General features: G+C 45.5%; 1 protein-coding gene across 5 annotated transcripts in view; it reads left to right on the plus strand.

The window, feature by feature from the left end:
* sash1a (SAM and SH3 domain containing 1a) overlaps positions 1-25,083 on the plus strand; it is a 194,808-nt gene that overhangs the window by 53,985 nt on the left and 115,740 nt on the right. Inside the window, exon 1 of one of the 5 annotated variants that reach the window (XM_038805251.1) lies at positions 17,835-18,237. The exons of 3 other annotated variants lie outside the window; for them this stretch is intronic. In XM_038805251.1, the coding sequence (XP_038661179.1) occupies positions 18,235-18,237 (3 nt within the window). In that variant the 5' untranslated portion in view covers positions 17,835-18,234. Of the gene's footprint in view, positions 1-17,834; positions 18,238-19,700; positions 19,770-25,083 lie in introns of those variants that run through there. One more of the 5 variants, XM_038805242.1, reaches the window with a different exon arrangement.

Below are 25,083 nucleotides of genomic sequence, written 5' to 3' on the forward strand. Positions count from 1 at the left end.
GTTAGGGTCCTGGACCAGACCCCAACTTTTGTCACGATACCAGAGGAGAACCCCAAACAATTTCTCTATTTCTAAAACTGAGGAAAGGATACTTCACCCAGGAGTGATGACCCTGACCAACAGGTATCTTTTATGCCTGGGCAGCACAGTGGTGCAGTGGTTAGCACTGCTGCCTCACAGTGCCAATGACTCGGGTTCAATCCCAACCCCGGATCACTGTCCGTGTGGAATTTGCACATTCTCCCCGTGTCTGCGTGGGTCTCACCCCCACAACCCAAAAGATGTGCAGGCTAGGTGGATTGGTCATGCTAAATTGCCCCTTGATTGGAAATAAATAATTGGGTACTCTAAATTAATAAAGAAAAAAAATATATTAAAAAAAGGTATCTTTAATGTTAAAACAAATGTGAATTTAAACACTGAATTAACCACATTAGCATAAAAGAAATAGTGTTACAATTATCAGTTAAACAGTTCTTAAAAAGAAAAACTTAAACTTCCCATCTACACTGGCCACTAATTCTAATTAAGCAATCCTATACAGTTCAAATGTCACTTATAAATAAAGTTAACAAAACAGGTTACTTGATTAGCTGACCTTTGGAGAGAGTTCCTTTCAAGAGCAGATCCTATACATTCCTGCTTAACCTTACAGCTTTTGGCAAAACTGCTGGTCAACTTAGAATCCTGTATCAGACTGCAAACCAGCCCTGGCTCCTCCTCATTAATTGGAGCATCTGTATTACACTAGGTTCCATGAACTGCTTAGCTAGGACTAATACAATACCTCATAAATTATCTACACTCTAGGGAATCTCCAGAAATTAAAGCAAGATATCATTAGTCCATTATCTGTAACCAAGTTAGTGGTTGGAATGAATGATTCCCTCACCTTTTATGACTCTTTAATTACAGCTTTAGTATACACTGCCTGCATGCATTTTAAACCAAGGTTTTAACAACATTACTGCAACAGAATATAATATATAATAATTTTTTGGTAATCACAAAAGGAAGAGAAAACATGTTTTGATAGAAGATGGAAAAGCTGAATCCAATACTGACACTACATAGCTGGGGGAAAGGATACATATTCTTGAAACTGAATTAAAACCTCAGAATGAGGCAGCAATGTTTTTTGTCAGAGTGGTATTAACAACTTTTGAACTTTTGTGGGAGGAAGAAAAGCATAAGATTAATTAAATTCGTGAACTGAACAAAAAAAAGAGAATCAAGCTTTCTTTGCTAAGCATTGGCATAACCTCAATAAAGTCCTTAAAGTAGCTAAAGAAAATCTGATGAGGGAAAAATGAACTGCTTTCACAGAAGGAGGCTGTACTAAACATGAATTTTCCAGGAAAAAACCTAAAGGGTTGTGTGATGGAAAATAATTTGGAATTTAAAATGATTCTGAATGTAAACAGGCTGAGCTGAATTTGATTGTTATGAAGGACAAATTGGATGTCTGGCTGGTTTCATTTAATTGGATATATTTAATGCAGATATATAACAAAATTGAAATTAAGCATTAAAATTGAATGGAATGGTTTACAGTGTGTTTTAAAAAGTGAAAATCCTGATAAGTTTGGTGTCTGGTTTTAAAGAAGAGTAAGGAAAATTGTTGAATCCAGAGTAAGATGTGGGATGACGAGTGATTTCTCATTGGGTTTCATCTGATAAATGCCCCTATCCACAAACCAGGTGGATTGTCAACAATTACAGTGTTGTTCTTGATAAGGTTATCCAGACCAAACAAGCTGGTACAACTTTTCAACCAAGGATATTGAGGAGGTGAAATGAAAATGGATATCTTTTGCAGAAATTGAAAGAGTGTGAATCAACCAGTAATAAAATAAAATCTAATTTGCAGGAAATCTAATTTCCAAGTAAGAAATCAGGTAAGCTGAAATTTCCATCACACTTGTCACGTTTGGTTGGTTTTGTTACAGCCTTATAGTGTTGCCCATCTGAGATGTTTCTGGAGCTCTGCGGAGATAAACTCCGTCAGTTGCTTCGTCGACGAGTGGACCAACGCTGGCGACCCTACTGGGTCCGCCATGCTCGGGTCTGGTTAGCCATCCATGTCCCCTTGTTTTGGGGTTGGGGAGGTCGTCCTTTCTTTGCTCTTGTCATTCTGGCAACCTGGTTGCTGGTTCGACGGCATCTCAGTTGGTTGAGTATTAAATGGGGGTTAAACTGGGGAACTTTGATGTACTTTTGGTGCCCATTTGACGGGTTAAAATGGTATTGTGGGAAGCTCCTAGGCACGAGCCACCTTTCGTGTGGCCGCTCAGCTCATGGCCTGAGATGTTCAATGGTGAAATGTGGCCTGTACCATGTGTAATGTTACTTGTTAAAATGTTTACGATTTTAAAAATGGTTGTACTTTAATAGTGCTGTGAAAGAAACATGAAAGTGGTCTATCTCACTTTTAGGGGGAGATGTCATGAACACTGAACTATACAAGAGTACATTTTAAAATAGCCCTTTAACTCAAAGTAACACTGTTCTGAATAGTGGGGTGGTGAATTCCTTGTAAACACCTCAGTTCGGAGAAGTTCCCATGTCACTTCAGGTTGCCACAGGGAGTTGAGAAGGAAGAGAAATTTGAGGTATGGAGTTGTGCATAGAACAGAGGAAACACTGTTGCTGAGAATCAGGGAGAAGAGAATTGGAACTCTTCCAGGAACAGGTCTTCCCTGCTGTGGAGGAAATGTTGGGAAGGAGAAGTGAAATTGTCCGAGTCTTTCTGTCTAAACCATTTTTCAGGGGTTGGAGTGGCTCATATGGATGGAGAGAACGTCACAGGTTCGAAGGGGGGTCTTGCATAGGGAGAGGCAGGGTGTGGGGGGGATTTAACACTGCCGTACATGATGTTTTATTATTGGGTGGCCAATGTGGAGAAGGTGCTGGATTGGTTTGGGGACCAGGAAGTCACTTTGGCGTGGATTGAGTCGTGCAAAGGGTGTGCTTGGAGCTGCTGGTGACGATATCTCTGCTGTTTTCTCCAGTGATATATACTTTGAATCCTGTGATCATCTCCACGTTAAAGATATGGCGGGAACTCCGCCAACATTTTAAGTTGTGGACAGTATCAAGGTGGATCCCTATCTGTAGGAACCATCTGTTCGAACCGGCAAAAATTGATCCACATTTGGGGAATAGAAAGAAAGGGGTTGGTGAGGATGAGGAAGTTTTATTTGGAGTGTCAGTTTGCTAGCTGGGAGGAGCTGAAGGAGAAAGGACTTGGGGGTGTGGATATGTTCAGGTACTTTCAGGTGTGTGATCGAGTTCAGCAGGCTTTTTCAACATTTCCAGATGTACCACAACCCAATTTTCTGGAAAGGATACTCTCCAGTGTGGGGTAGGAGGAAGGCAGCATGTCTAGGATATACGGATGGATCATAGGGGAAGAGCAGGTTTTGGTTGAAGGGGTGAAGGCCAGCTGGGAGGAGGAGCTGGGATCCATTTTGGAGGAGAAGGTGTGGAGTGGGTCCCTCCACAGGATGTACGCCATGCTATCCTGCACGAGATTAAGCTCAATGTGGTGTTCAGGGCACACCTCACCAAAGTTAGAATGAGTTGATTTTTTGAGGAAGTCGAGGATAGGTGTGAACGGTGCTCGAGAGAGCCTGTGAACCAAACACACATGTTCTGGGCCAGCCTTATTTGGTGGGTTTATGGGTGTTTTTTTAAAGCGCATATCGGCAATCCTGAACATGGTTCTGGAGCCTGTGATGTTCTCTGTTTCGTTAATCAGGATGTCTTGAGTACGTAGTGCTGAACAAGCTAAGTAAATGAATAAAACTGATTTATTTACAACAGTTAAATAAGATTCGAACAGGCTCCAAAGTAAATTAGGTTATTAAATTAAACTATACGATATCTCTAACTACAGATCTCTCAACAATACAACTGATCTCTCTCACGCCTAAACACCTTCTCCCAGAATCCCAGGAATCACATGATATTTATATGACTGCTCCTTATCTCCATCTGGTGGCGAGAAGTATTAACATCACATTATTAACCCTTTGTTTTCTTTACAATACACATATTGTTACAGAGCCCTGTCCATTAGTAGCGATATCTGGGGTATCAGACCAGCAGGAACGGAGAATAGGTGTGGGGTGTGAATATTTTGGCTTTTGCCTTGTTGCTGGCTCGTTGGCGGATTCTGCTGAGTTGGAGGCAGGCAACACCACCCAGTGCCACATCGTGGTTAGGTGATTTGATGGAGTTTTTGTACCTCGAGAGGGGCAAGTTCACTGCGAGGGAGTCGATTGATGGGTTCTATTGTAGATGGTGACCATTCATTTTGTACTTTAAGGATCTGGTCACTGTTAGCTATCGTGGGGTGGGATGTTTTGGGTTTTCTTGGGTAGTTATAGTTGTTGATCGGAGTATGTCTTTTTGGGCATTGATACACATTATTGTTTTGGTTCAGTTTTAATAAAATATTAATTTCAATAAAAATATTTTTTTTTAAAGAGAGAAACGGAACTATAGACCAGTGAGCCTAACATTGGTAAGGAAGTTGCTGGAGTCCATTATCAAGGGTTTCATGGCACAGCATTTGGAAAGCAATAATCAGACAAAGTTAGCATGGATTTATGAAAGGGAAATCATGGTTGACAAATCTACTGGAATTCTTTGAAGATGTAGCTAGTAGAGTTGGCCAGGGAGACCCAGTGGATGCGGTTTATTTAGACTTTCAGAAGGCTTTCGATAAGGTCTCACATACCAGATTACTATGTAAAATTAAAGTGCACGAGATTGGAGATAGTGTCTTGATATGGATAGAAAGCTGGTTAGCAGATCCGATTGGCAGGTAGTGACTAATGGGTTATTGCAGGGATCTGTTCTCGGACCCCAACTCTTCACATTATATATTAATGATTTGGATGAGTGAGCTAAATGTATTATCTCCAAATTTGCAGATGGTACAAAGTTGGGTGGGAGGGCGAACTGTGAAGAGGATGCAAATGTTTCAGTGTGATTTGGACAGGCTGGGTGAATGGGCATATGCATGACAGATGTAGTATAATGTGGATAAATGTGAGGTTATCTACTTTGGTAGCAAAAATGGGAAGACAGATTATTATTTGAATAGGTGTAAATTGAGAGAGATAGATATTCGGCGATACCTTGGTGTCATCGTGCATCAATCGCTGAAATTTAGCGCGCAGGTACAGCAGGCAACAAAGAAGGTAAATGGATGTTGACCTTCATAGCGAGAGGTTTAGAGTATAAGAATAAGGATATTTTGCTGCAATTGTGTAGGGCAGTGGTGAGGCCATGCCTGAGGTATTGTGTGCAGCTTTGGTGTCCTTATCTGAGGAAGGATGTTCTTGCTATGGAGGGAGTACAGCAAAGGTTTATCAGGCTGATTGCTGGGATGGCAGGACTGTCATATGACTAAGTTGGTTAGGATTTTATTCATTGGTGTTTAGAGGAGTGAGAGAAGATCTCATAGAAACTTATGAAATTCTAACAGGATTAGACCGGGTAGATTCAGAAAGAATTGTGGGGGAAATCCAGAACCAGGGGTCATAGTTTGACGATGAGAGGTAAACCTTTTAGGAGGTAAGGAGAAATTTCTTCACCCCGAGAGTGGTGAATCTGTGGAATTCACTACCACAAAAAGTAGTTGAAACAAAAACGTTGTGTAATTTCAAGAAGGAATTAGATATGGCTCTTGGGGCTAATAGGATCAAGGCTGGATCAGGGTATTGAACTTGATAATCAGCCATGATCATAATGAATGGCGAAGCAGGGCAGCACGGTGGCACAATGGTTAGCATTGCTGCCTACGGTGCTGAGGACCCGGGTTCGAATCCCGGCCCTGGGTCACTGTCCGTGTGGAGTTTGCACATTCTCCCCGTGTTTGCGTGGGTTTCACCCCCACAACCCAAAAAGATGTGCAGGATAGGTGGATTGGCCATGTTAAATTGCCCCTTAATTGGAAAAAATTGGGCACTCTAAATTTTTTTAAAAATGAATGGCGAAGCAGGCTCAAAGGGCCGAATGGCCTCCTCCTGCTTCTATTTTCTATGTGTTTCTAATTTCTGGATGCTCTACAGTACTGGAATGTTTCATGGGATGAAAAGTAAAAATGTTACAATATCTCCTGAGAGGTTATGAGGAAATATCCTAGGTATTTTGGAAATGTTACAATATTTCCTGAGCTATTTTGACATGTTAACAGTATGGCGCGGTTTATTGTCCAATTAGGAAGGAAATCAGTGAATACGGAAACTTGAGTATTGCTGAGAAAAGATGTTTTGCCAAAGCTTTTCATCTTGCACTCATCAGAACAATGTCAGGCGAAACAACAACTGGAAGTGAAGAGTACAGCACCTCCACCAATTAGAATCCATTTGCCAGCCATTCAGCACTTTATACTTCTTGTACAGTATAAAGTTGTTGTTCCCCCGACGTTGGTATTCATGCGATTGTCCTGAGGAGTGGACAATCGATTGTCCTGAGGACAAGTGTCTTTTTTTCAGCCATACTCAAGTTCTGTATGACCAAACAACTATTTAATACAGAAACACAGGACTCTAGATCAGTAATGCGATGTTTCTGAAGAGGTGATTGCACCAGCATACAGCTCATCAGGTTGGTATTGCACCCCCGTGGCCAGGCCCCTTCAGCCTGATGGTAATTAGCAGACAATGCTGAGATGGGACAACTGTCAGTGAGCTTAAATGCCAGATGGGCAAACGAGGTATCACCTTTGTTGTCAAGGGTAAAAGCTGTCAGGCTGGAAGCTGTCTGTTGCATTTTTTAAATATTCATGTTTGAAACAATTCAATGGTTTGCTATGATATCCTGAGAGAACAATCAATTTTGAAAATAAATTTGAACTTCCAGCTTGAAAGAAAGACAATTCAAGATTAAGACATCAAGATGAAAAGGCTTTATACTGTAACAAATGACTAAAAAGCATTATTTACTAAACACTATTTTCTTGTCATAGGCAACTTAACTGCAGAAAAGAGATTCCCCATATAAGTTGGTATTATGACTGGAAAATCTGCTGCTGGAGTTATATACTCTACACTGTCCCTTAAATGAACACTTCAACCTCCAGGAACCAGTCTAAAGTTATTCCCTGCTTCTGATGGCTTGTTTCCTTTTTACTTTCCCAGCCGGGAAACTTCTAGTTCCAGAACTGTGTTTCTCTGTAAACACTCCACTGTAGATTCCTCCCTCCATCTCCAAGTTAGGTAAAGCTTCCAACCTCCTCAGGGCAGCACGGTGACGCAGTGGTTAGCACTTCTGCCTCGGGCACTGAGGACCCGGGTTTGATCCCATAAGACCATAAGACATAGGAGTGGAAGTAAGGCCATTCGGCCCATCGAGTCCACTCCACCATTCAATCATGGTTGATTTCAACTCCATTTACCCGCTCTCTCCCCATAGCCCTTAATTCCTCGAGAAATCAAGAATTTATCAATTTCTGTCTTAAAGACACTCAATGTCCCGGCCTCCACCGCCCTCTGTGGCAATGAATTCCACAGACCTACCACTCTCTGGCTGAAGAAATTTCTCCTCATCTCTGTTCTAAAGTGACTCCCTTTTATTCTAAGGCTGTGCCCCCGCGTCCTAGTCTCCCCTGCTAATGGAAACAACTTCCCTACGTCCATCCTATCCAAGCCATTCATTATCTTGTACGTTTCTATTAGATCTCCCCTCAACCTCCTAAACTCCAATGAATATAATCCCACGATCCTCAGACGTTCATCATATGTTAGGCCTACCATTCCTGGGATCATCCGTGTGAATCTCCGCTGGACCCGCTCCAGTGCCAGTATGTCCTTCCTGAGGTATGGGGCCCAAAATTGCTCACAGTATTCTAAATGGGGCCTAACTAGTGCTTTATAAAGCCTCAGAAGTACATCCCTGCTTTTATATTCCAAGCCTCTTGAGATAAATGACAACATTACATTTGCTTTCTTAATTACGGACTCAACCTGCAAGTTTACCTTTAGAGAATCCTGGACTAGGACTCCCAAGTCCCTTTGCACTTTAGCATTATGAATTTTGTCACCGTTTAGAAAATAGTCCATGCCTCTATTCTTTTTTCCAAAGTGCAAGACCTCGCACTTGCCCACGTTGAATTTCATCCCAGCCCCAGGTCACTGTCCATGTGGCATTTGCACATTCTCCCTGTGTTTGCGTGGGTCTCACCCGCATAACCCAAAAGATGTGAAAGGTAGGTAGATTGGCCATGCTAAATTGCCCCTTAATTGGAAAAAACATTTTTTAAACTTCCAAACTCCTCTAAAACCTCTCGAAATCAGTCTTTACTCAGAGTGCAAGCTCCCACCTATGTTCTACGTGATGCATGATGTACTCGCATTTTCTCTGCTTAAGATGCAGGCCTGGCTGTTTCTGTCTCTTGCTCTCTACCTCTCAGATGGCTGTAGACCACAAGGCAGCACTGAAAACTGCTGTCTGTCTCTGATATTCATGAGTATATAGGGAAGCCTGTAACCTAATTTGAAAAATAGCTCACGCAATCCTCTTCCCCATGGCAATGGGAAAACCGTCAACTTTGTATCTAAGTAGAAATGCTAATGAGTTACCTTTGATCCCAACTCCCTTTCATCTTAGAAGTTAATGGATACTTTACAGCGCAACTGTTTACAACGCGACATATTTGGCACCATTCTGGGACTCTGGGAGACTCAGGATCATTGTATACTCAGACTGTAGTCTCCAAGCGTGAATGTCACACATCTTATTCTCAGTTAAACAATCTCAGTTTCCCTTTGACCCCTAATAATCAATCCACCCATACTTACTGTCCAGACAGCAGAAAAGATCACATGACCCTTTTCACTTACCATAAGACACAACCCCAAAATACATTATTAGTTCCTTTGTAATCGCAATAGTTTATTTAATGTTTTAAAATGTCACCAACATTTTTTTACAAAAGAATCAAAGCCTTTATGTTGCTTGATGAGATATTTACAGTTGTTTGAACCTGAATGTGTTTTGTTTTGTTTTTGCATTTTTTCTCAAGCAACTAAACAATTTTATATTTCAATGGATCACTTTTTTACTGAAATGTGTTATGGAACTTGGAAAAATAAGAAATAAAAACTGGAGTAGGCCACTCGGCCCCTCAAGCCTGTTCCACCATTTAACTAAATCACAGTTGATCAACAGTGCCTCAACGAGGACTTCCGGTGGCGGCCATGGAGGAGTAGGTCGCACATCTGATAGCTCCCGCCTCTGATGGACTTTTGGACCATTTTCCCCCGTTTTTCCCGGATTCTATGGGATAAATGGGTGAAGAGTGAGACAGTGAGGAGAAATCCCCCTCCAGTGTATGGAGAATTGGACCAGAAGTGGCCGTGTGAGAAGACAAAGTCCTATAAGGAAGACGTGAGCAGAGCTGGCAACGCGGGAAAGCATGGCGGAGAGCAAGGGCCGCGGAGAGACGGCACAGTGGTCGACGGAGCAGCTGGTGAAGTTTTTAGAAGATTGCTTCGCCAAGCTGAAGAAGGACACGCTGGACCCGATTAAGGCTTCGATTGATCAAGTGGTGCAGAATCAAGAGACCCACGGAAGAGCAATCCAGGAGATGGAGAAAAAGGTGTCCAAGCATGAGGAATACATAACTGGTGCTGGAGACCAAGGTGGAGATGATAAATGACCGCCAGAAAAGAATGCAGGAGAAGCTGGAGAACAGGTCCAGGAGGCAGAATCTTTGAATTGTCGGCCTCCCTGAAGACAGTGAGGGATCGGATGTGAGGGCTTATGTGCCGGAATGTTGGAGAAGTTAATAGGGACTGAGGCGTTCCCTCTGCCCTGGAAGTGGATAGAGCGTACAGAGCCCTCGCACAGAGCCCTCGCACAGAGCCCTCGCGAAGAAGCCCCAAGCGAACGAGCCGCTGAGGGTGATGGTGGTACACTTTCACCGATTCCTGGACAAGGAACACGTTCTGCAGTGGGCCAAGGTGGAGCAGCAAGTGGGAGAATTGTGAGCTGCGCATTTATCAGGACCCGGGCGCAGATTTGGCCAAGAGGCGAGCTGTGTTTAATCGGGCAAACAAACGCCTTTTTAAGAGGGTGGTGAAGTTCGGGCGTTGTACCCAGCTCGTCTGTGGGTCACACATGAGGAACAGGACTTCTACTTTGAAATGCCAGACGAAGTACAGACTTTTATTAAAGAAAAAAGACTGGAGGTGAACTAAAAGACATCGAAGCCTTGGAGAGTACTGTGGTGGCGATTTGTTGTGCTGGGCTGTATAAGTATAAGTAGTGTAATGTGTATTAAGGGGCTGTTTTGATGGCTGAAGTTAACTTTGTCTTGCAGGGAGTTGGTTTGGGGAGGGGGGGGTGGTCTTTGGGCTGGTTTGTTTTTTGTGTTTTTTTTCTAAAGTGGCTGTTTCTTCAATTTTTTCTGATGTTTGTTTACTGGGGGATGTGATGCTTTGAATATGTTTGTCCAAGTGGGAGGAGAGGGGTGAGAACAATAGGGAGACAGACTGCTTGGTGCCATGGGCGGGCATTATCAAGTCAGCATGGGTCAGCTGACTCACGGAAGCACAGTGGGGGGGGGCGAGCAGGTGTTAAGCTGGAGCTTGACTTGGGGGGTTGGGTTTCTAGTGTTGTTGCTGGGGGGGGGGAGCTTCTTTGCTGACAGGGGAGGAACTGTTACTAGGGGACAAATGGGAGGTTGGGAACGGCGAATGCTCGAGGGGGGGCTCAAGAAGGCCGAGGGCGCGAGTTGAAGGCTGGCCTAAAAAAGGGTGATGGCTAGTCGGGAGGGGGCGTGAGGCGGGAAGCCCCCCGACCAGGCTGATTACATGGAACGTCAGAGAGTTGAATGGGCCAGTTAAGAGGGTTTGCGTGTTTGCGCATTTGAGGGGGCTGAAGGTGGGCGTGGCAATGCTACAAGAGACACACCTAAAGGTTATAGACCAGATGAGATTGAGAAAGGGGTGGGTTGGCCACGTATTTGACTCAGGGCTGGACTCAAAGACCAGGGGGATAGCGACCTTGATCAATAAATGAGTGGCATTCGAGGCAGGGAGAATCGTGTCAGACAAGGGGGGGGGGGGATACATAATGGTGTGGGAAGCTGGAGGAGGTGCGGGTGGTACCCGTGAACATATATGCTCCGAATTGGGACGATGTGCAATTTATGAGGCGGGTATTGGGTACGATCCCAGACTAAGAGTCACATAACCTGATTATGGGAGGAGATTTTAACACAGTCATTGATCCGGAATTGGACCGGTCAAAATCCAGGACAGGGAGGAGGCCGGCCGCGGCCAAGGAATTGAAGAGGTTTATGGAACATGGGGGGTGTAGACCCATGGAGGTTTGCACGGCCGAGGATGAAGGAGTTTTCTTTTTTCTCCCATGTCCACAAGGTATACCCTCGCATTGACTTTTTTGTTCTGAGCAGGGCGCTAATACCGGGGGTGGTGGATACTGAGTACTCGGCAATTGCAGTGTTGGATCATGCCCCACATTGGGTGGATCTACAGGTTAGTGTGGAGAGAGGGCAACACCCGCTGTGGAGACTGGATGTTGGGTTGCTAGCGGGCAAAGCGATCTGTGGGCGGGTGAACAAGTCCATCCAGAACTACCTGGAAACAATGATACAGGGGAGGTCTCTGCAGCGATGGTTTGGGAAGCTTTGAAGGCAGTAGTCAGAGGGGAATTAATCTCGATACGGGCCCACAGAGAAAAGTCGGAATGGGCTGAGAGGGATAGGTTAGTGGAGGAGATATTCCAGGTGGACAGGAGATACTTGGAGGCCCAGGACGTGGGACTACTGATGGAGCGGCGGAGGTTAGAGACGGAGTTTGGGCTGTTGACTACAGGGAAAGCGGTGGAACAGTTGAGGAAGAGCGATTTATGAGAATGTTGAAAAGGCAAGCAGAATGTTAGCGCACCAGCTTAGAAAAAGGGAGGCGGCCAGGGAGATAGGGAGACTAAAGAGTAGAGGTGGGAATACTGTCCTGGACACAGTGGGGGTGAATGAGGTTTTTAAGGACTTTTACAGTAAATTATATGAGTCGGAACCCCCAGCTGGGGTGGAGAGGATGAGGCAGTTTTTGGATCAGTGGAGATTTCCGAGGGTAGATGAGGATCTGGTCGAAGGGCTGGGAGCCCCAATTGAGATTGAGGAAATAATCGAGGGGCTGGAGGGCATGCAGTCGAGCAAGGCCCCGGGGCCTGACAGCTACCCGGTGGAATTCTATAAGAGGTTTTCAGAGATATTGAGCCCACTGCTGGTGAGGATATTTAATGAAGCAAGAGAGAAGGGAGTCCTCCCCCCAACAATGTCGCAGGCCTCAATTTCATTGACCCTGAAACGGGAGAAGGATCCGGAGCAATGCGGGTCATACAGGCCGATCTCTCTACTGAATGTGGGCGCCAAACTGCTGTCTAAGATATTGGCCAAAAGGATAGAGGACAATGTCCCGGGGGTGATAGGTGAAGACCAGACGGGATTTGTAAAGGGCAGGCAACTCTAGGCCAATGTTCGAAGGCTTTTAAATGCTATTATGATGCCCTCAGAAGGAGAGGAGGCGGGGTGGTGGTCGTGATGAATGCGGAGAAGGCTTTTGATCGGGTGGAGTGGAATTACCTGTGGGAGGTGCTGGGAAGATTTGGGTTTGGTGAGGGCTTCATTGACTGGGTGCGGTTACTCTGTCAGACACCAGTAGCGAGTGTGCGTACGAACCGACTGAGGTCGGAGTATTTTAAATTACACCGAGGGATGAGGCAAGGGTGCCCTCTCTCCCCATTACTGTTTGCTCTGGCCATAGAGCTATTGGCCATGGCGTAAAGAGCTTCTAGGAATGGGAAAGGGCTGGTTCGGGGGGCTGGGGGGGGGAAGGTGGAGCACTGTGTCTCGCTTTACGCAGATGACCTGCTCTTGTATGTTTCAGACCCGTTGGAGGGGATGGGGGAAGTAATGCGAATCCTGGGTGAATTTGGCAATTTTTTGGGGTATAAATTGAACATGGGGAAAAGCGAGATGTTCACGATCCAGGCAAGAGGACAGGAGAAGAGACTGGGAGAGCTGCTGCTTAGAATGGTAGGAAAGAGCTTTCAGTATCTGGGAATCCAGGTGGCCCGGGAATGGGAGGCACTGCACAAGTTAAACCTATCCCGACTTGTAGAATAAATTAAAGGGGACTTTAAGAGATGGGACATGCTCCCGCTGTCACTGGCGGGAAGGGTACAGACCGTGAAAATGAGGGTCCTCCCCAGATTTCTGTTTGTCTTTCAGTGCCTCCCCATCTTCATCCCAAGGTCCTTTTTTAAATGGGTGAATAAGGTTATTTTGGGCTTTGTGTGGGTGGGTAAAACCCATGAGTGAAGAAAGTGTTGCTGGAGCGCAGTCGGGGAGGGTGGGTTGGCGCTGCTGAACTTCTGCAACTATTACTGGGCGGCTAATATAGCCATGATTAGGAAGTGGGTAGTGGGGGAGGGGTTGGTATGGGAGCGGATGGAGGCAGCGTCATGTAAAGACACAAGTTTGGGAGCACTGAAAATGGCACCTCTTCTGTTCTCGCCGGCCCGATACTCCACAAGTCTGGTGGTGGTGGCGGCTCTGAGAATCTGGGGGCAGTGGAGGAGATATAAGAGAGTGGAGGGAGCATCGGTTTGGACCCCGATTTATAATAATCATCAGTTTGTACCGGGTAGACTGGATGGTGGGTTCCTGAGATGGCAAAGGGCAGGAATTAGAAGGATGGGGGGTCCATTTATAGACGGGAGCTTCCCAAGCTTGAGAGCCTTGGAGGATAAATTTGAATTGCCAGCAGGGAATAGGTTTAGGTATTTGCAGGTGCGAGACTTCTTGAGAAAGCAGGTTCTGGCCTTCTCGCTGCTGCCGCCACGGGGGATACAGGATAGAGTAGTTTCCAGTACCTGGGTGGGAGAGGGGAATGTATCAGATATTTACCAGGAGCTTTCGGAGGCGGAGGAAACTCCAGTGGAGGAGCTTCAGGGCAAGTGGGAGGAGGAGCTAGGAGGAGAGATAGAGCCAGTTCTGTGGGCATATGCCCTAAGCAGGGTTAGTACATCATCATCATGTGCCAGGCTTAGCCTGATACAATTTAAGGTAGTCCACCGGGCACACATGACAGTGGCTAGGATCAGCAAGTTCTTCAGGGTAGAGGATAGGTGTGCGAGGTGCGTGGGGAGCCCAGCAAATCATGTCAACATGTTTTGGGCATGCCCGAAGCTTAGAGGGTTTTGGCAGGGTTTTGCTATAGCAATGTCCACGGTGCTAAAAACACGGGTGGTGCCAAGTCCGGAGGTGGCGATCTTTGGAGTGTCGGAGGAGCCAGGGAACGAAAGAGGCTGACGTCTTGGCCTTTGCTTCCCTGGTAGCCCGGAGACTGATCTTGCTAATGTGGAGGGACTCGAAGCCCCCGAGTGTAGAGACCTGGGTGAGTGACATGGCTGGGTTTCTCAGTCTCGAGAAAATACAGTTCGCCTGAAGAGGGTCAGTGGTCGGGTTCACCCGAAGGTGGCAGCCGTTCGTCAACTTTCTCGGGGAAAAGGCCCTTCGGCCCATCACATCTGCACAGGTCAAAAACAACCACCTAAACCATTGTAATCCCATTTTCCAGCTCTTGTATGCCCTAGGATTGCAAGTGCACATCTAAATATTTCTTGCACGTTATGAGGGTCTCTATCCAATCTCTCTTCATAACTAACACTCTCCAGCCCAGGCAACATCCTGGTAAATCTCCTCTGCACCCTTTCCAATGCCAGCACATCCCTCCTGTGAAATGTGGATTTCAGAACTGCACACAATACTCTAGCTGTGGCCTAACCATTTTATACAATTTCAGCATAACCTCCCTGATCTTAAAGCCTATGCCTCAGCTAATAAAGGCAAGTATACGATATGCCTTCTTTACCACTGTATCCAGCTGTTCTGCTATCTTAAAGAACCGGTGTCCATAAGCACCAAGGTCCCACTGATCCCTGGTGCTTCCCAGAGTCCTGCGTTTATCATATATTCCCTTGGCTTGTTTGTCCTGTAAAGGGACCAATAGTCTAGTGCACTCACACAAAGGTTCTATACAATTGCAGTAAGACTTCTTAACTCCTGCACTCAAATCTCCTTGCAATAAAACCAGTATACCATTTGTCTTCCTAATTGCTTGCAGCAACTGCACGATAGCTTTCAGTGACCCCTGAGCAAGGACAACTAGGTCCCTTTGGATATTGACGCTTCCCAATCTGTCTCCATTTAAGAACTACTCTGCATCATACCTTTTAATGTCATTTTCCAATTTACCATTGCCAATTTGAGCAAACATAGGAGGGAGAAAGAAATGGAGAGTGATGATGATAAGATTTAGAGATTTACGACCCTAGTTACGGAGTGAACGACATAACTTTCAAACTTTAATGTAAAACTCTACCACATTACAAGCATACAAATTAGGAGCAGAAGTAGCTGTTCAGCCCCTTGGACCTGCTCTGCCACTCAATAAGATCATGGCTGATCTGGTTGTGTTTCAAATTCTACATTCCCATCTACCCCCAATAACGTTTTGATTCCCTTGCCTAACAAGAATCTACCTACCTCTGTCTTAAAAATATTTAATGACTCCACTTCCACCGTCTTCTGAGAGAGAAAAAAAATCTCTTCACCTTTCCTTCTCTAAATTTTATCATCATCACTCTCCATTTCCTTCTCCCTCCTATGTTTGCTCAGATTCCCTTTAAATGCATCTATGCCATTCCCATCAGCCATTCCCCATGATAGAGTCTTACCATTCTGATCACTCCTTGGTTAAAGGCATTTCTTTTGAATTCCCTGTTGGGTTTCTTGATTGCCTTAAATTTATGGCCTCTAGATATGCCGTTTCCCCCCCAGAGGAAACATGGGCCTGGGATTTTCCACTCCTAATCGGAGCACGCGTCATGACAGGCACAAGAGCAAAATATCACGAGAAGGCCTGAAACGGATTTTTGATGATATGGAACGAGGAAACGATTGTGCACTTTAGTCATCAATGCCAGGCCGCGTTTCCTGCCGACAAATATCACGAACATCATTAGCGTACATTTGCATCTCATTCTAATGACTAATCACCAGAAACATCCCTCCACATTGAATTTAAAGACTACATCTGTGTGCAGTTAGAACGGTGTGTTCCATAACAGGATTTTAACAATGTGCAGCTGGGACTGTCATAATATACATCTATGTATATAATGGAGTGCAGACAGGCAGTGATTGACACACACAACAGAGCAGCCAATCACCAGCCAGGACACTACCACTATAAAGCCAGAGGGCACCAGTTTTCCCGCTCTCTCTGGACCCAGCCACTGAGACGGTCAGAGTTTGTGAGCTAGTCAGTGCAAACACCATGCGGTAGCTAGTAAGTCTGGTCAGGCTAGTACTAGGTCTCCAGTCAAGTCAGCATAGTGTCAACCCACAGTTGAACATGTATAATAGTTAAGACGTTAAATAAAATCGTGTTGCATCTGATCAAGTGTTGGAGGTCTGTCTCTTGCTACACTGCATCAAGTGCAGTCCACATCGACCCAGCCTGTCCAACACATCAGGGACTTTGCTTGGGACTCGGGTTAATTTGCAAAACTTTGTTAGTGGGATCAGCAGAAGGCTTTGCCAGATGCCCTGCCTCGGATTCAGGAGGGTATCTTGGGCAAATCTCCATCGTAATTAGACTAAGGTTAAAGCAGGATCCGCGCATGTGTAGTGGAGCGGCGCCAACGCACGCATGCGCATTGGCTTCCTTCAACGCGCCGGCCCCTGTAGTCCTGCGCCATGTTACGTCGGGGCCGATGAGTCCCTCAGCCAGAGAGGCTGGTCCGCCGATCGGTGGGCCCCGATCGTGGGCCAGGCCGCATCGGAGGCTCCTCCCCCGCCCCCCCCCCCCCCCAACAGGCCGCCACCCAACCCTTCTATGCTGAGTTCCCGCCGGCTGATAGCAGGTGTGGACGGCGCCGGCGGGACGCAGCATTTCCATGATGGCCGCTCGGCCCATCCCGGCCCGAGAATCAGCGGGCCGGCCACGTAGAGTGGCCCATGACCAACGCCCTGCCAACCACGCTGGTGCCAATGGTGCCGATTCTCTGCTCTGCAGAGAATCACGTGCCGGCGTGGGGCAGCGTGGCCCGGTCAGGGGGATTCTCCGGCCTGGCCCAGGGCTGGGAGAATCCCGCCCTATATGTCCAAATCTCTGGTGCAGGACTTGAACTACCCAGGTAAAAGTTGCTTTCAGTAACCACTGAATGACAGCTGACGCCACAGCAGCTGGGAAAATTATGGAACAGGCTGTGGTGCAAAGGATATGAAATGACGTAAAGGCGCGTTGGATAGATATGTGAGTGGGTAATTGAGAACTGATGGTTTTATTAATCCACTTCCTAGCTCCTGTGCTGTCTTATCCCAGTGTCCTTTCTGGTCACTCTGTCCAATTTATCTGAGGAGGCTTCTGTGAAGCTTCTTGGAATGTTTTACTGTCGCGCTATCTAAAGACAGGTGGTTATTATAGTTGTTGGCAGGATGAGATATAGGGGAGAGGGTCCGAATGGGAGCACGCGCACACGCTTGTGCTGGATGCCTCGTTCCTATGCTGTAAATTGAAGATATATATGTAGAATTAAAGTAATCTTAGAATGAGCAAGGTATGATACCTTGCATGGAGTACCATTCTGCTGTCCTGTACCTTTAAAGTCAGGTCGTATCATAGTTTTGTGGTGAGAGTGCGTCAGGTTTGGCGCGCCCGCTTGTCCAGAGTGTTTATTGTTCAGTAGGTGTGGAGCCTCTTACTCTGCTGCAGGGTTGGGAGGCGACCCTGTGGCTGTCACGTGTGAATTTTCAGCCGCAGGTTGCTGGTGGCAACAGCCAATTCTTGGTGTTGAGAGGAGCGAGGGTGGAAATGATATCGTCACCCGAAAAGGAAGGGTGTTCTGGAAAAGAAAGGAAAGGAAGGCGAGTTATTCAAAAGCCTGCCTGCAGCAAGAAGAGGCAAACGACGGCCTGTGGGGGAAGGGGAAAAGGTTACAGATTTTGGGGGAAAGCTGCTGTTATCCTGGATTGTGGATCGCCTGGACTTGTTTCTACTGTTGGGAAATAGTTCCTTCTCAGTGTGGTTTCCCGGGTGATGGACTTCTAACTTTGGTTTGAAGGGGACTGACTGCAGGTGCACGCGCTACATGTTGCCAGAACACCATAATCCCTGATATCAAATGGTAAGTGTACTCCCGCGTGAGTGATAAACCAACAGATATGACCGACTGCATGTCTCCCAAGCAACACTTTGGTCCTGCAACCTCAGGGCTTTTCTTTCTTGTTCTCGCTTCTGCCTCATTTTTCTCACGCGAGGCGTGATTTGGACTTTTTTTTCATGAACATGGGGGTGCTCATTTCAGCTGCCTTCCCAGCAACGATAATTATTTGTATTTATGTAATGTAACAAAAGTGTTCCACCACTCATCAGGAGAGGGGTGGAAAAGAATCAAAATGTGACACTGAGCCACTTAAGGAGATATTAAGTCAGATAATCCAAAACCTGGCAATTGATACTTGAACTTGTTCTACCTGTTCATTCAGTTTGAGATTGTAGGAGCGTCATTCTGTGGGTGGATATTTTTCAAAAGTTGCTTTTTGATTTTTCAAATGTGTTGAGTTAAAAAAGACACTAAATTATTTTTTTAAACTGCAGCAGCATGCCACTTTCTACCTGAAGTTATTTGATATTTGTTCCCTTAAATCCAGCCACAGAAGAAAAGTTTTTTAAAAAATGACTACTGCCTAAGTTTATTTTATTTCAATATTTTATGTTGTAGATTTCCTATATTATAGATTGCATACAGGAGTACTTTACACTCAAAATAACACAGGTGAGATTGATAAAAGAATATGAAAGCAAAAACAGCAGATGCTGGAAATCTGAAATCGAAACAAAAAATGCTGGGTAGAAACATAGAAAATAGGGGCAGGAAGAGGTCATTTGGCCCTTTGAACCTGCTCCACCATTCATTAAGTTCATAGCTGATCATCCAACAAGTTCATAGCTGATTATCCAACAAGTTCATAGCTGATCATCCAACTCAATAGCCTGTTCCCGCCTTCCTCCTGTATCCTTTGATCCCTTTCACCCCAAGAGCTAAATCTAACTCCTTGAGAACATACAATGTTTTGACCTCAACTACTTCTGTGGTCAAAGAGAAAATGCTGGAAAATCTCAGCAGGTCTGGCAGCATCTGTAGGGAGAGAAAAGAGCTAATGTTTTGAGTCCAGATGACCCGTTGTCATCTGCTTTCCGTGGTAGCGAATTCCACAGGCTTACCACTCTGGGTGAAGAAATTTCTCCTCATATCAGGCCTAAATGGTCTGCCCCATATCCTCAAGACAGTGACCCTTGGACTCCCACCACCATTGGGAACATCTTTTTGTTTTAAGTATATTTATTAAAATTTTATATAACTGTATGACAAACTATCAGCCAACATGTATGGGTATAAAGTCAAATGGTTACAAACAAACCCCAGTAAAAAAAACACAAACTGAAACCTAAACACTATAACTAAACCCCGTAACAGCTGATGCTGTCTAGATCCTTAAAGAAAATAAGGTAGAACTTTCCCACTAACCCTCTGATGGCATATTTAATTTTTTCTAAGTGCAGGAATGTCATTAAATTGCCCAGCCAGACAGAAGTGCTGAGATGGGAGACCTCCAGCGAAGCAAAATTCGCCTCCGAGCTACCAGTGAAGCAAAGGTGACAACATCTAACCCTACCCTACTCCAGAGTGAGATGCTGGTGACTCTGAGACCCCAAACATGGCTACCAATGGACATGGCTATAGAACCACCCAAATAATCTCTGTTATAGTGTTGAAAAAGGAAACCAAGCTGGAACATTTGAGGCAGGACTTAAACGTAGTGTATGTGTGGTTAGCTGGGGCAAGCGAACAATGATCACACTTTTCCTCCACACTGTGTGGGGGGGGGGGGAATCTTTCATCCTTATCTTGGTCAAGTGCATCCTGTGTAACACTTTGAACTGGATTCAACTCAACCAGACACAAGAGGATGTGAAGTTGACCCTATAGAAGGCCTCCCTCCATGTCTCATTTGTAAGCACAGGGCCCTGCTACCTCTCCCATCTCACCCTCACCCCATCCAATGAGGTAGGATCTGATGGAAGAATATAGCCATCTAGGTCTGAGATAGTCCCATTGCCAGGTTGAACCAAGGATAAAACCTTCTTCAGGCAGGCGAGCGGGCCAAAAGGGAAAGGAAGGAAAAACCTTGCAGGAAAAGTCACGAGTCTGAAAATAACAAAAGAGGCTTGAATTGGGCAACTGAGATTTTGTCAGCCAGCTTCCTAAAACTGGCAAATCTCCCCTCTATAAATTGATCCCTAAAATACTCAAGTCCCTTTGCCTTCCAAGATTTAAATGAAGTGTCCAAACCAGAAGGTAAGAAGAGGTGATTGTTACAAATAGAAGCTGAGAAGACGAGGGAAAAACCAAATCCTGAGGGAGGAGACCACCACCGAATTTGAGGAAATTCTATCAGGAGAGAAGGGCGATTAATGGTGCAGTAATTATATCATGAAGAGTAGAGATAGTGCACGAGCGAGCCTCCATTCTGCCCCAGATAGAATCGGGGTCACTAATACACAACAAAACCTTTTGGATGTTGGCAGCCAATAGTAAGACAAAAATTTTGGGAGAGTCAACCCCCCCCCCCGGCTGTCTCTTTAGAACATAACACTGCGGATTCTGGGATTCTTACCTGCCCAAATGAAAGCAGAAACCAATTTGTTAACCTTCATAAAAAAGGACTTGGGCAAAAACATTGGGGATACATTGAAAGAAAAAGAATAATAATAATCTTTATTGTCACAAGTAGGCTTACATTGAACTACAATGAAGTTACTGTGAAAAGCCCCTAGTCGCCACACTCCTGAGCCTGTTTGGGTACGCAGAGGGAGAATTCAGAATGTCCAATTCACCTAACAAGCACCTCTTTTGGAAATTGTGGGAGGAAACCGGAGCACCCGGAGGAAACCCACGCAGACACGGAGAACATGCAGACTCCGCACAGATAGTGACCCAAGCTGGGAATTGAACTTGGGACCCTGGTACTAACCACTGTGCTATTGTGCCGCCCGTCAAGAATAACCTCAGAAGTACATTAATTTTAATTGTTTGGATTCTACCCGCCAGAGACAGAGGGAGGTTGTTCCACCGCTGTAGATTTGCTCTGACACGATTAATCAGGCTTGAGTAGTTTAATTGTCAAGTGAGGCCCAATTATAGGCCACCCAGACCCCCAAATAACATAACTGGTATTGGAAAGACAGAAACTGAGCTCTTTTACTGTGGGTGTGGGGGGGGGTGTGGGGGGGGGGGGGGGGGGGGGGGGGGGGGGGGGGGGGGGGTTCACTGGAAAGCATTGACTCTTGCCTAAATTCAATTTCTAACCAGAAAAGGAGCCAAATGTATTGAGCATCTTCATCATTATGCTGTCTAGGGAGAGAGTTGGGTCCAGAATGTACAGAAGTAGGTTACCCGCCTAAAGCGATAACAGATGCTCCACCCCGTCCTGACAAATACCCCTCCGTTGATCAGAGACCCTCAAGGCTGTAGAGAAAGGCTCCATTGCCAAGGCAAACAAATGTGGGGAAAGTGGGCAACCCTGTCGAGTGCCCCTACCAAATGGTTCCCCGAGTGTAGAGTGTTTGTGTGAACACTGGCGATAAGGACATTATACAACAGACAAACCCAAGAAGGAAATTTATGGCGGAATCGAAATTTCCCCGTGTATCTCTAATAAATATTTGCATTCCAACCCATTCTACCCTATCAAATGCTTCTTCAGCGTCCAAATATACTATAACCCAGGCTCGGGTGCTGGGGAGGGGGAAAGAATAAAGGGGATGTATATTGGTCGACGATTGTCGCCCCTTCACAAAGCCTGTTTGATCCTCAGAAATTATACCTGGGAGGCAAAGCTCTAGCCAGAGCACCAGGACCTTAGCAAGCAGCTTAATGTCTGTGTTTAAAAGTGAGATGGATCGGTATGACCCACTCAGTTGGGTCCCAGTCCCCTTTTAAGGAACAAAGAAATAAAGGCTTGAGTGAGGGTCAGAGGTAATGAGTCATTAAGCATATCTAATATTAAGGGAACGAGCTGTTCTGAGAAATCTTTGAAAACTCGACCGGGAATTCATGATTGATTTATCTGCAGGGGGCTCTGACTTATTCAAGTCGCAGTAATAATATCTAAAAGCTGCGTTTCCCTGGAGAGGGGTGGAAACAAGATTACTTCCCTTACTGTGTATCCTAGGGATCTCGCATGAGGCTGCTCACCGTTTGAGTTGATGAGCTGGAAGATGGTTGGCCTTTTCCTCATGCTCATAAAATGTACCCCTGGAGCATTGTAGCTGATACACAGCCTTGCCTGTGGATGCCCGCTTGAACTGGGTCTGGAAGTTTTTCCTGTTTGGCAGTAGCTCCGGAGTAGGATCAAGCCAGTATTGGTGGTCCATCAGCCTCTGCTGATCCAACTTTGCCATCTTCAGCATATACGCCCCATAAGAAACAATTTCTAACCCCCCCCCCCCCCCCCCCCCCCCCCCCCCCCCAAATGGCGGCCTTAAGAGCCTCCCACGTGTAGAGGCAGGGATTGAGTCTGACTTGTTTATTTAAATATAATCTTCTACGGAGGTAGACAAATCACAAAATTTGTCTGCTAGCAGAGTAGTGCCTAGTCTCCAAGGTGGGTGTTGGCAGGGGCGGACTCCTAACAGTAGATCAACAAAATGTAGGGTGTGGTCAGAGATAACAATTGCTGAGTGCTCAGCCACAAGCAAAGGGAGGAGAGCCCTATCAAAAATTAAAGTCAAAGTGTGAATATGCATGATGGGCATGTTGGGGAAAAACAAGAAAAATCCTCATTGTTGGGATTCAAAAATGCCAGGGACCCCCCCCCCCCCCCCCCCCCCCCCCCCCACCACCACCAAATATGTGGCATAAAAGAGGACCAAGCCCTGGCCACCCCAGATGAGAGCAAGAGGTTAGGTTTGGAGCAACCCAATTTAGGATCCAAAATACAATTCCGGTCGCCTTTTAAAGTCAGCTTGTACAATTCAAGGTTGGGGAGAGAGTTTCAAAGAGAATTGATAAAATTGGTGTCATCCCAGTTACGGGCATAAACGTTAACCCTGGCTACCGGAGAATTCACCAGGGAGCCAGAAACAATAATATAACGATCGTTGGGGTCGGCTATAATCTGAGGAGGGGGGAGAATTGAGCTCTCTTATTAATTAAAATTGTCGTGACCCTGGCTCTGCCATTAAAACTGAAATGCAAAACCTGCCTGGCTCAACCCTTGTGTAACTTGGTCTGGTCCTTGACACGCAAGTGGGTTTCCTGCAAGAAGACAACGTTGGAGTTTAGGCTCTTGATGTAGGCGAATGCCCTCAACCGTTTCACTGGGCCATTCAGACCCTTAGCATTCCAGGTAGCCAAACAAATTTGAGGTCTCCCACCACTCGTTACTCCAGAGTTGGTCATTCCCAAAGAGAAATACCAAACAAGGGACACTGAAAAGGTAAAGTAAAGAAATTTATCCAAGATGGCCACTGAGCCAAGTGAAATAATGCAACAAAGTGTAACCCACCGATACCATCTTCAAATTAACTCTAAACCATCCCTCCCCTCCTGAACAACACCATATTTATAGTAAAACAGTACAAAGAACACCCAATCCCAAAACCTGCAGTTTTAAAAAAAACACAACTAACTATACGCTCTAAGCTCATTCTCACAGACTATTGCAAAGAGCTGCAGAAAACCTCTATCTCCACTTCTGTCAACTAACCCTTTTGTTAGCAGTAAAACCTTATCTAGTTTACAACACCACATTAGTAATTTATTATGGCCAACAATGATGAAAAATAGGAAGAGAACAATAAACTGAAAACAAAAAAAAAGACAGAATAACAAAAAACCCTCAAATTTAACTAAAGATGTTGTGAGCATACCCAAACCCCGAACATGAGAAAAACATAAAATATGAAGTGCCTGTCCACGGGTTATAAAATGGATTTAAACAGTGCCCAATTTGAGTTTTCAAACAAAGGAGTCTACATCTTCCAGCATATCAAAAATCACCCCAAATTCCCCAACAATCACCCGAAGGCGAGCTGGGTAAACCATTCTGAATCTGACTCCATTTCCACGAATGATAGCTTTCACTCTGTTGAAGGCAGCTTCATTTTGCCAGGTCAACACTCAGATATTGGTACAGTTTGATAGCGTGCCCTCCCATTTGATATCTTGATTCTCTCTAGTCCACGAAGGTCCTCTTCCTTTTCCTTGAAGCCATGAAATCGTATGATAACCACGCAAGGCTGATCTCCAGATCGAGGCTTCGGTCGCAGAGAGCTACAGGCCCAGTCTAATTCTTGGGGGGAGGGAGGGGGCGGGGGGGAATGTGAACACATCCTCACCCAGCATCTTGCAAAACATGCCTTAAAAATATTCAGTGGGGGTGTGACTCTCCATCCCCTCTGGTAATCTCACAATACGAATGTTCTGGCTCCTGGATCTATTTTTCAGGTCACTCAGTTTGGCCTTCAATGACTTATTACATTCAACCACTGAAGTAAGATTGGCCAAGAGGTGATCAAACACTGTGGTCTGTTCATGTGGCTTTGATGTCTTTTATTGTGGCTGCGTAAGCCTCGACGGTCTTATTCGTTCTTTCTAAGGCCAAACGAATAGGGGCCAAGACCTCTTTGATTGCTCTTTTAGGATCTACTTTAACTGTGTTTCTCTAGTTCGCTCATCACAATACTAATGCAATCTTTGGCCATTAGTGAAGTGGTTGGAAAGGAAAAGGAGAACCCATCCCTGCCATCTTGCTTCCAGAAGAATCCAGCGAGGTTTCCGAATCCATCAACAGATTTCGGCCTGAATCTTTATTAGTCTTGTCTCTCCTGGACATCTCTGTCAGGTAGAAACTCTATTTCACTAAATTATGAGGTTTTAGAAAAGTAAACAGTTTGTGGCACCAGA

The sequence above is a fragment of the Scyliorhinus canicula genome, chromosome 1, assembly GCF_902713615.1.
Source record: "Scyliorhinus canicula chromosome 1, sScyCan1.1, whole genome shotgun sequence".
Classification (NCBI taxonomy): domain Eukaryota; kingdom Metazoa; phylum Chordata; class Chondrichthyes; order Carcharhiniformes; family Scyliorhinidae; genus Scyliorhinus; species Scyliorhinus canicula.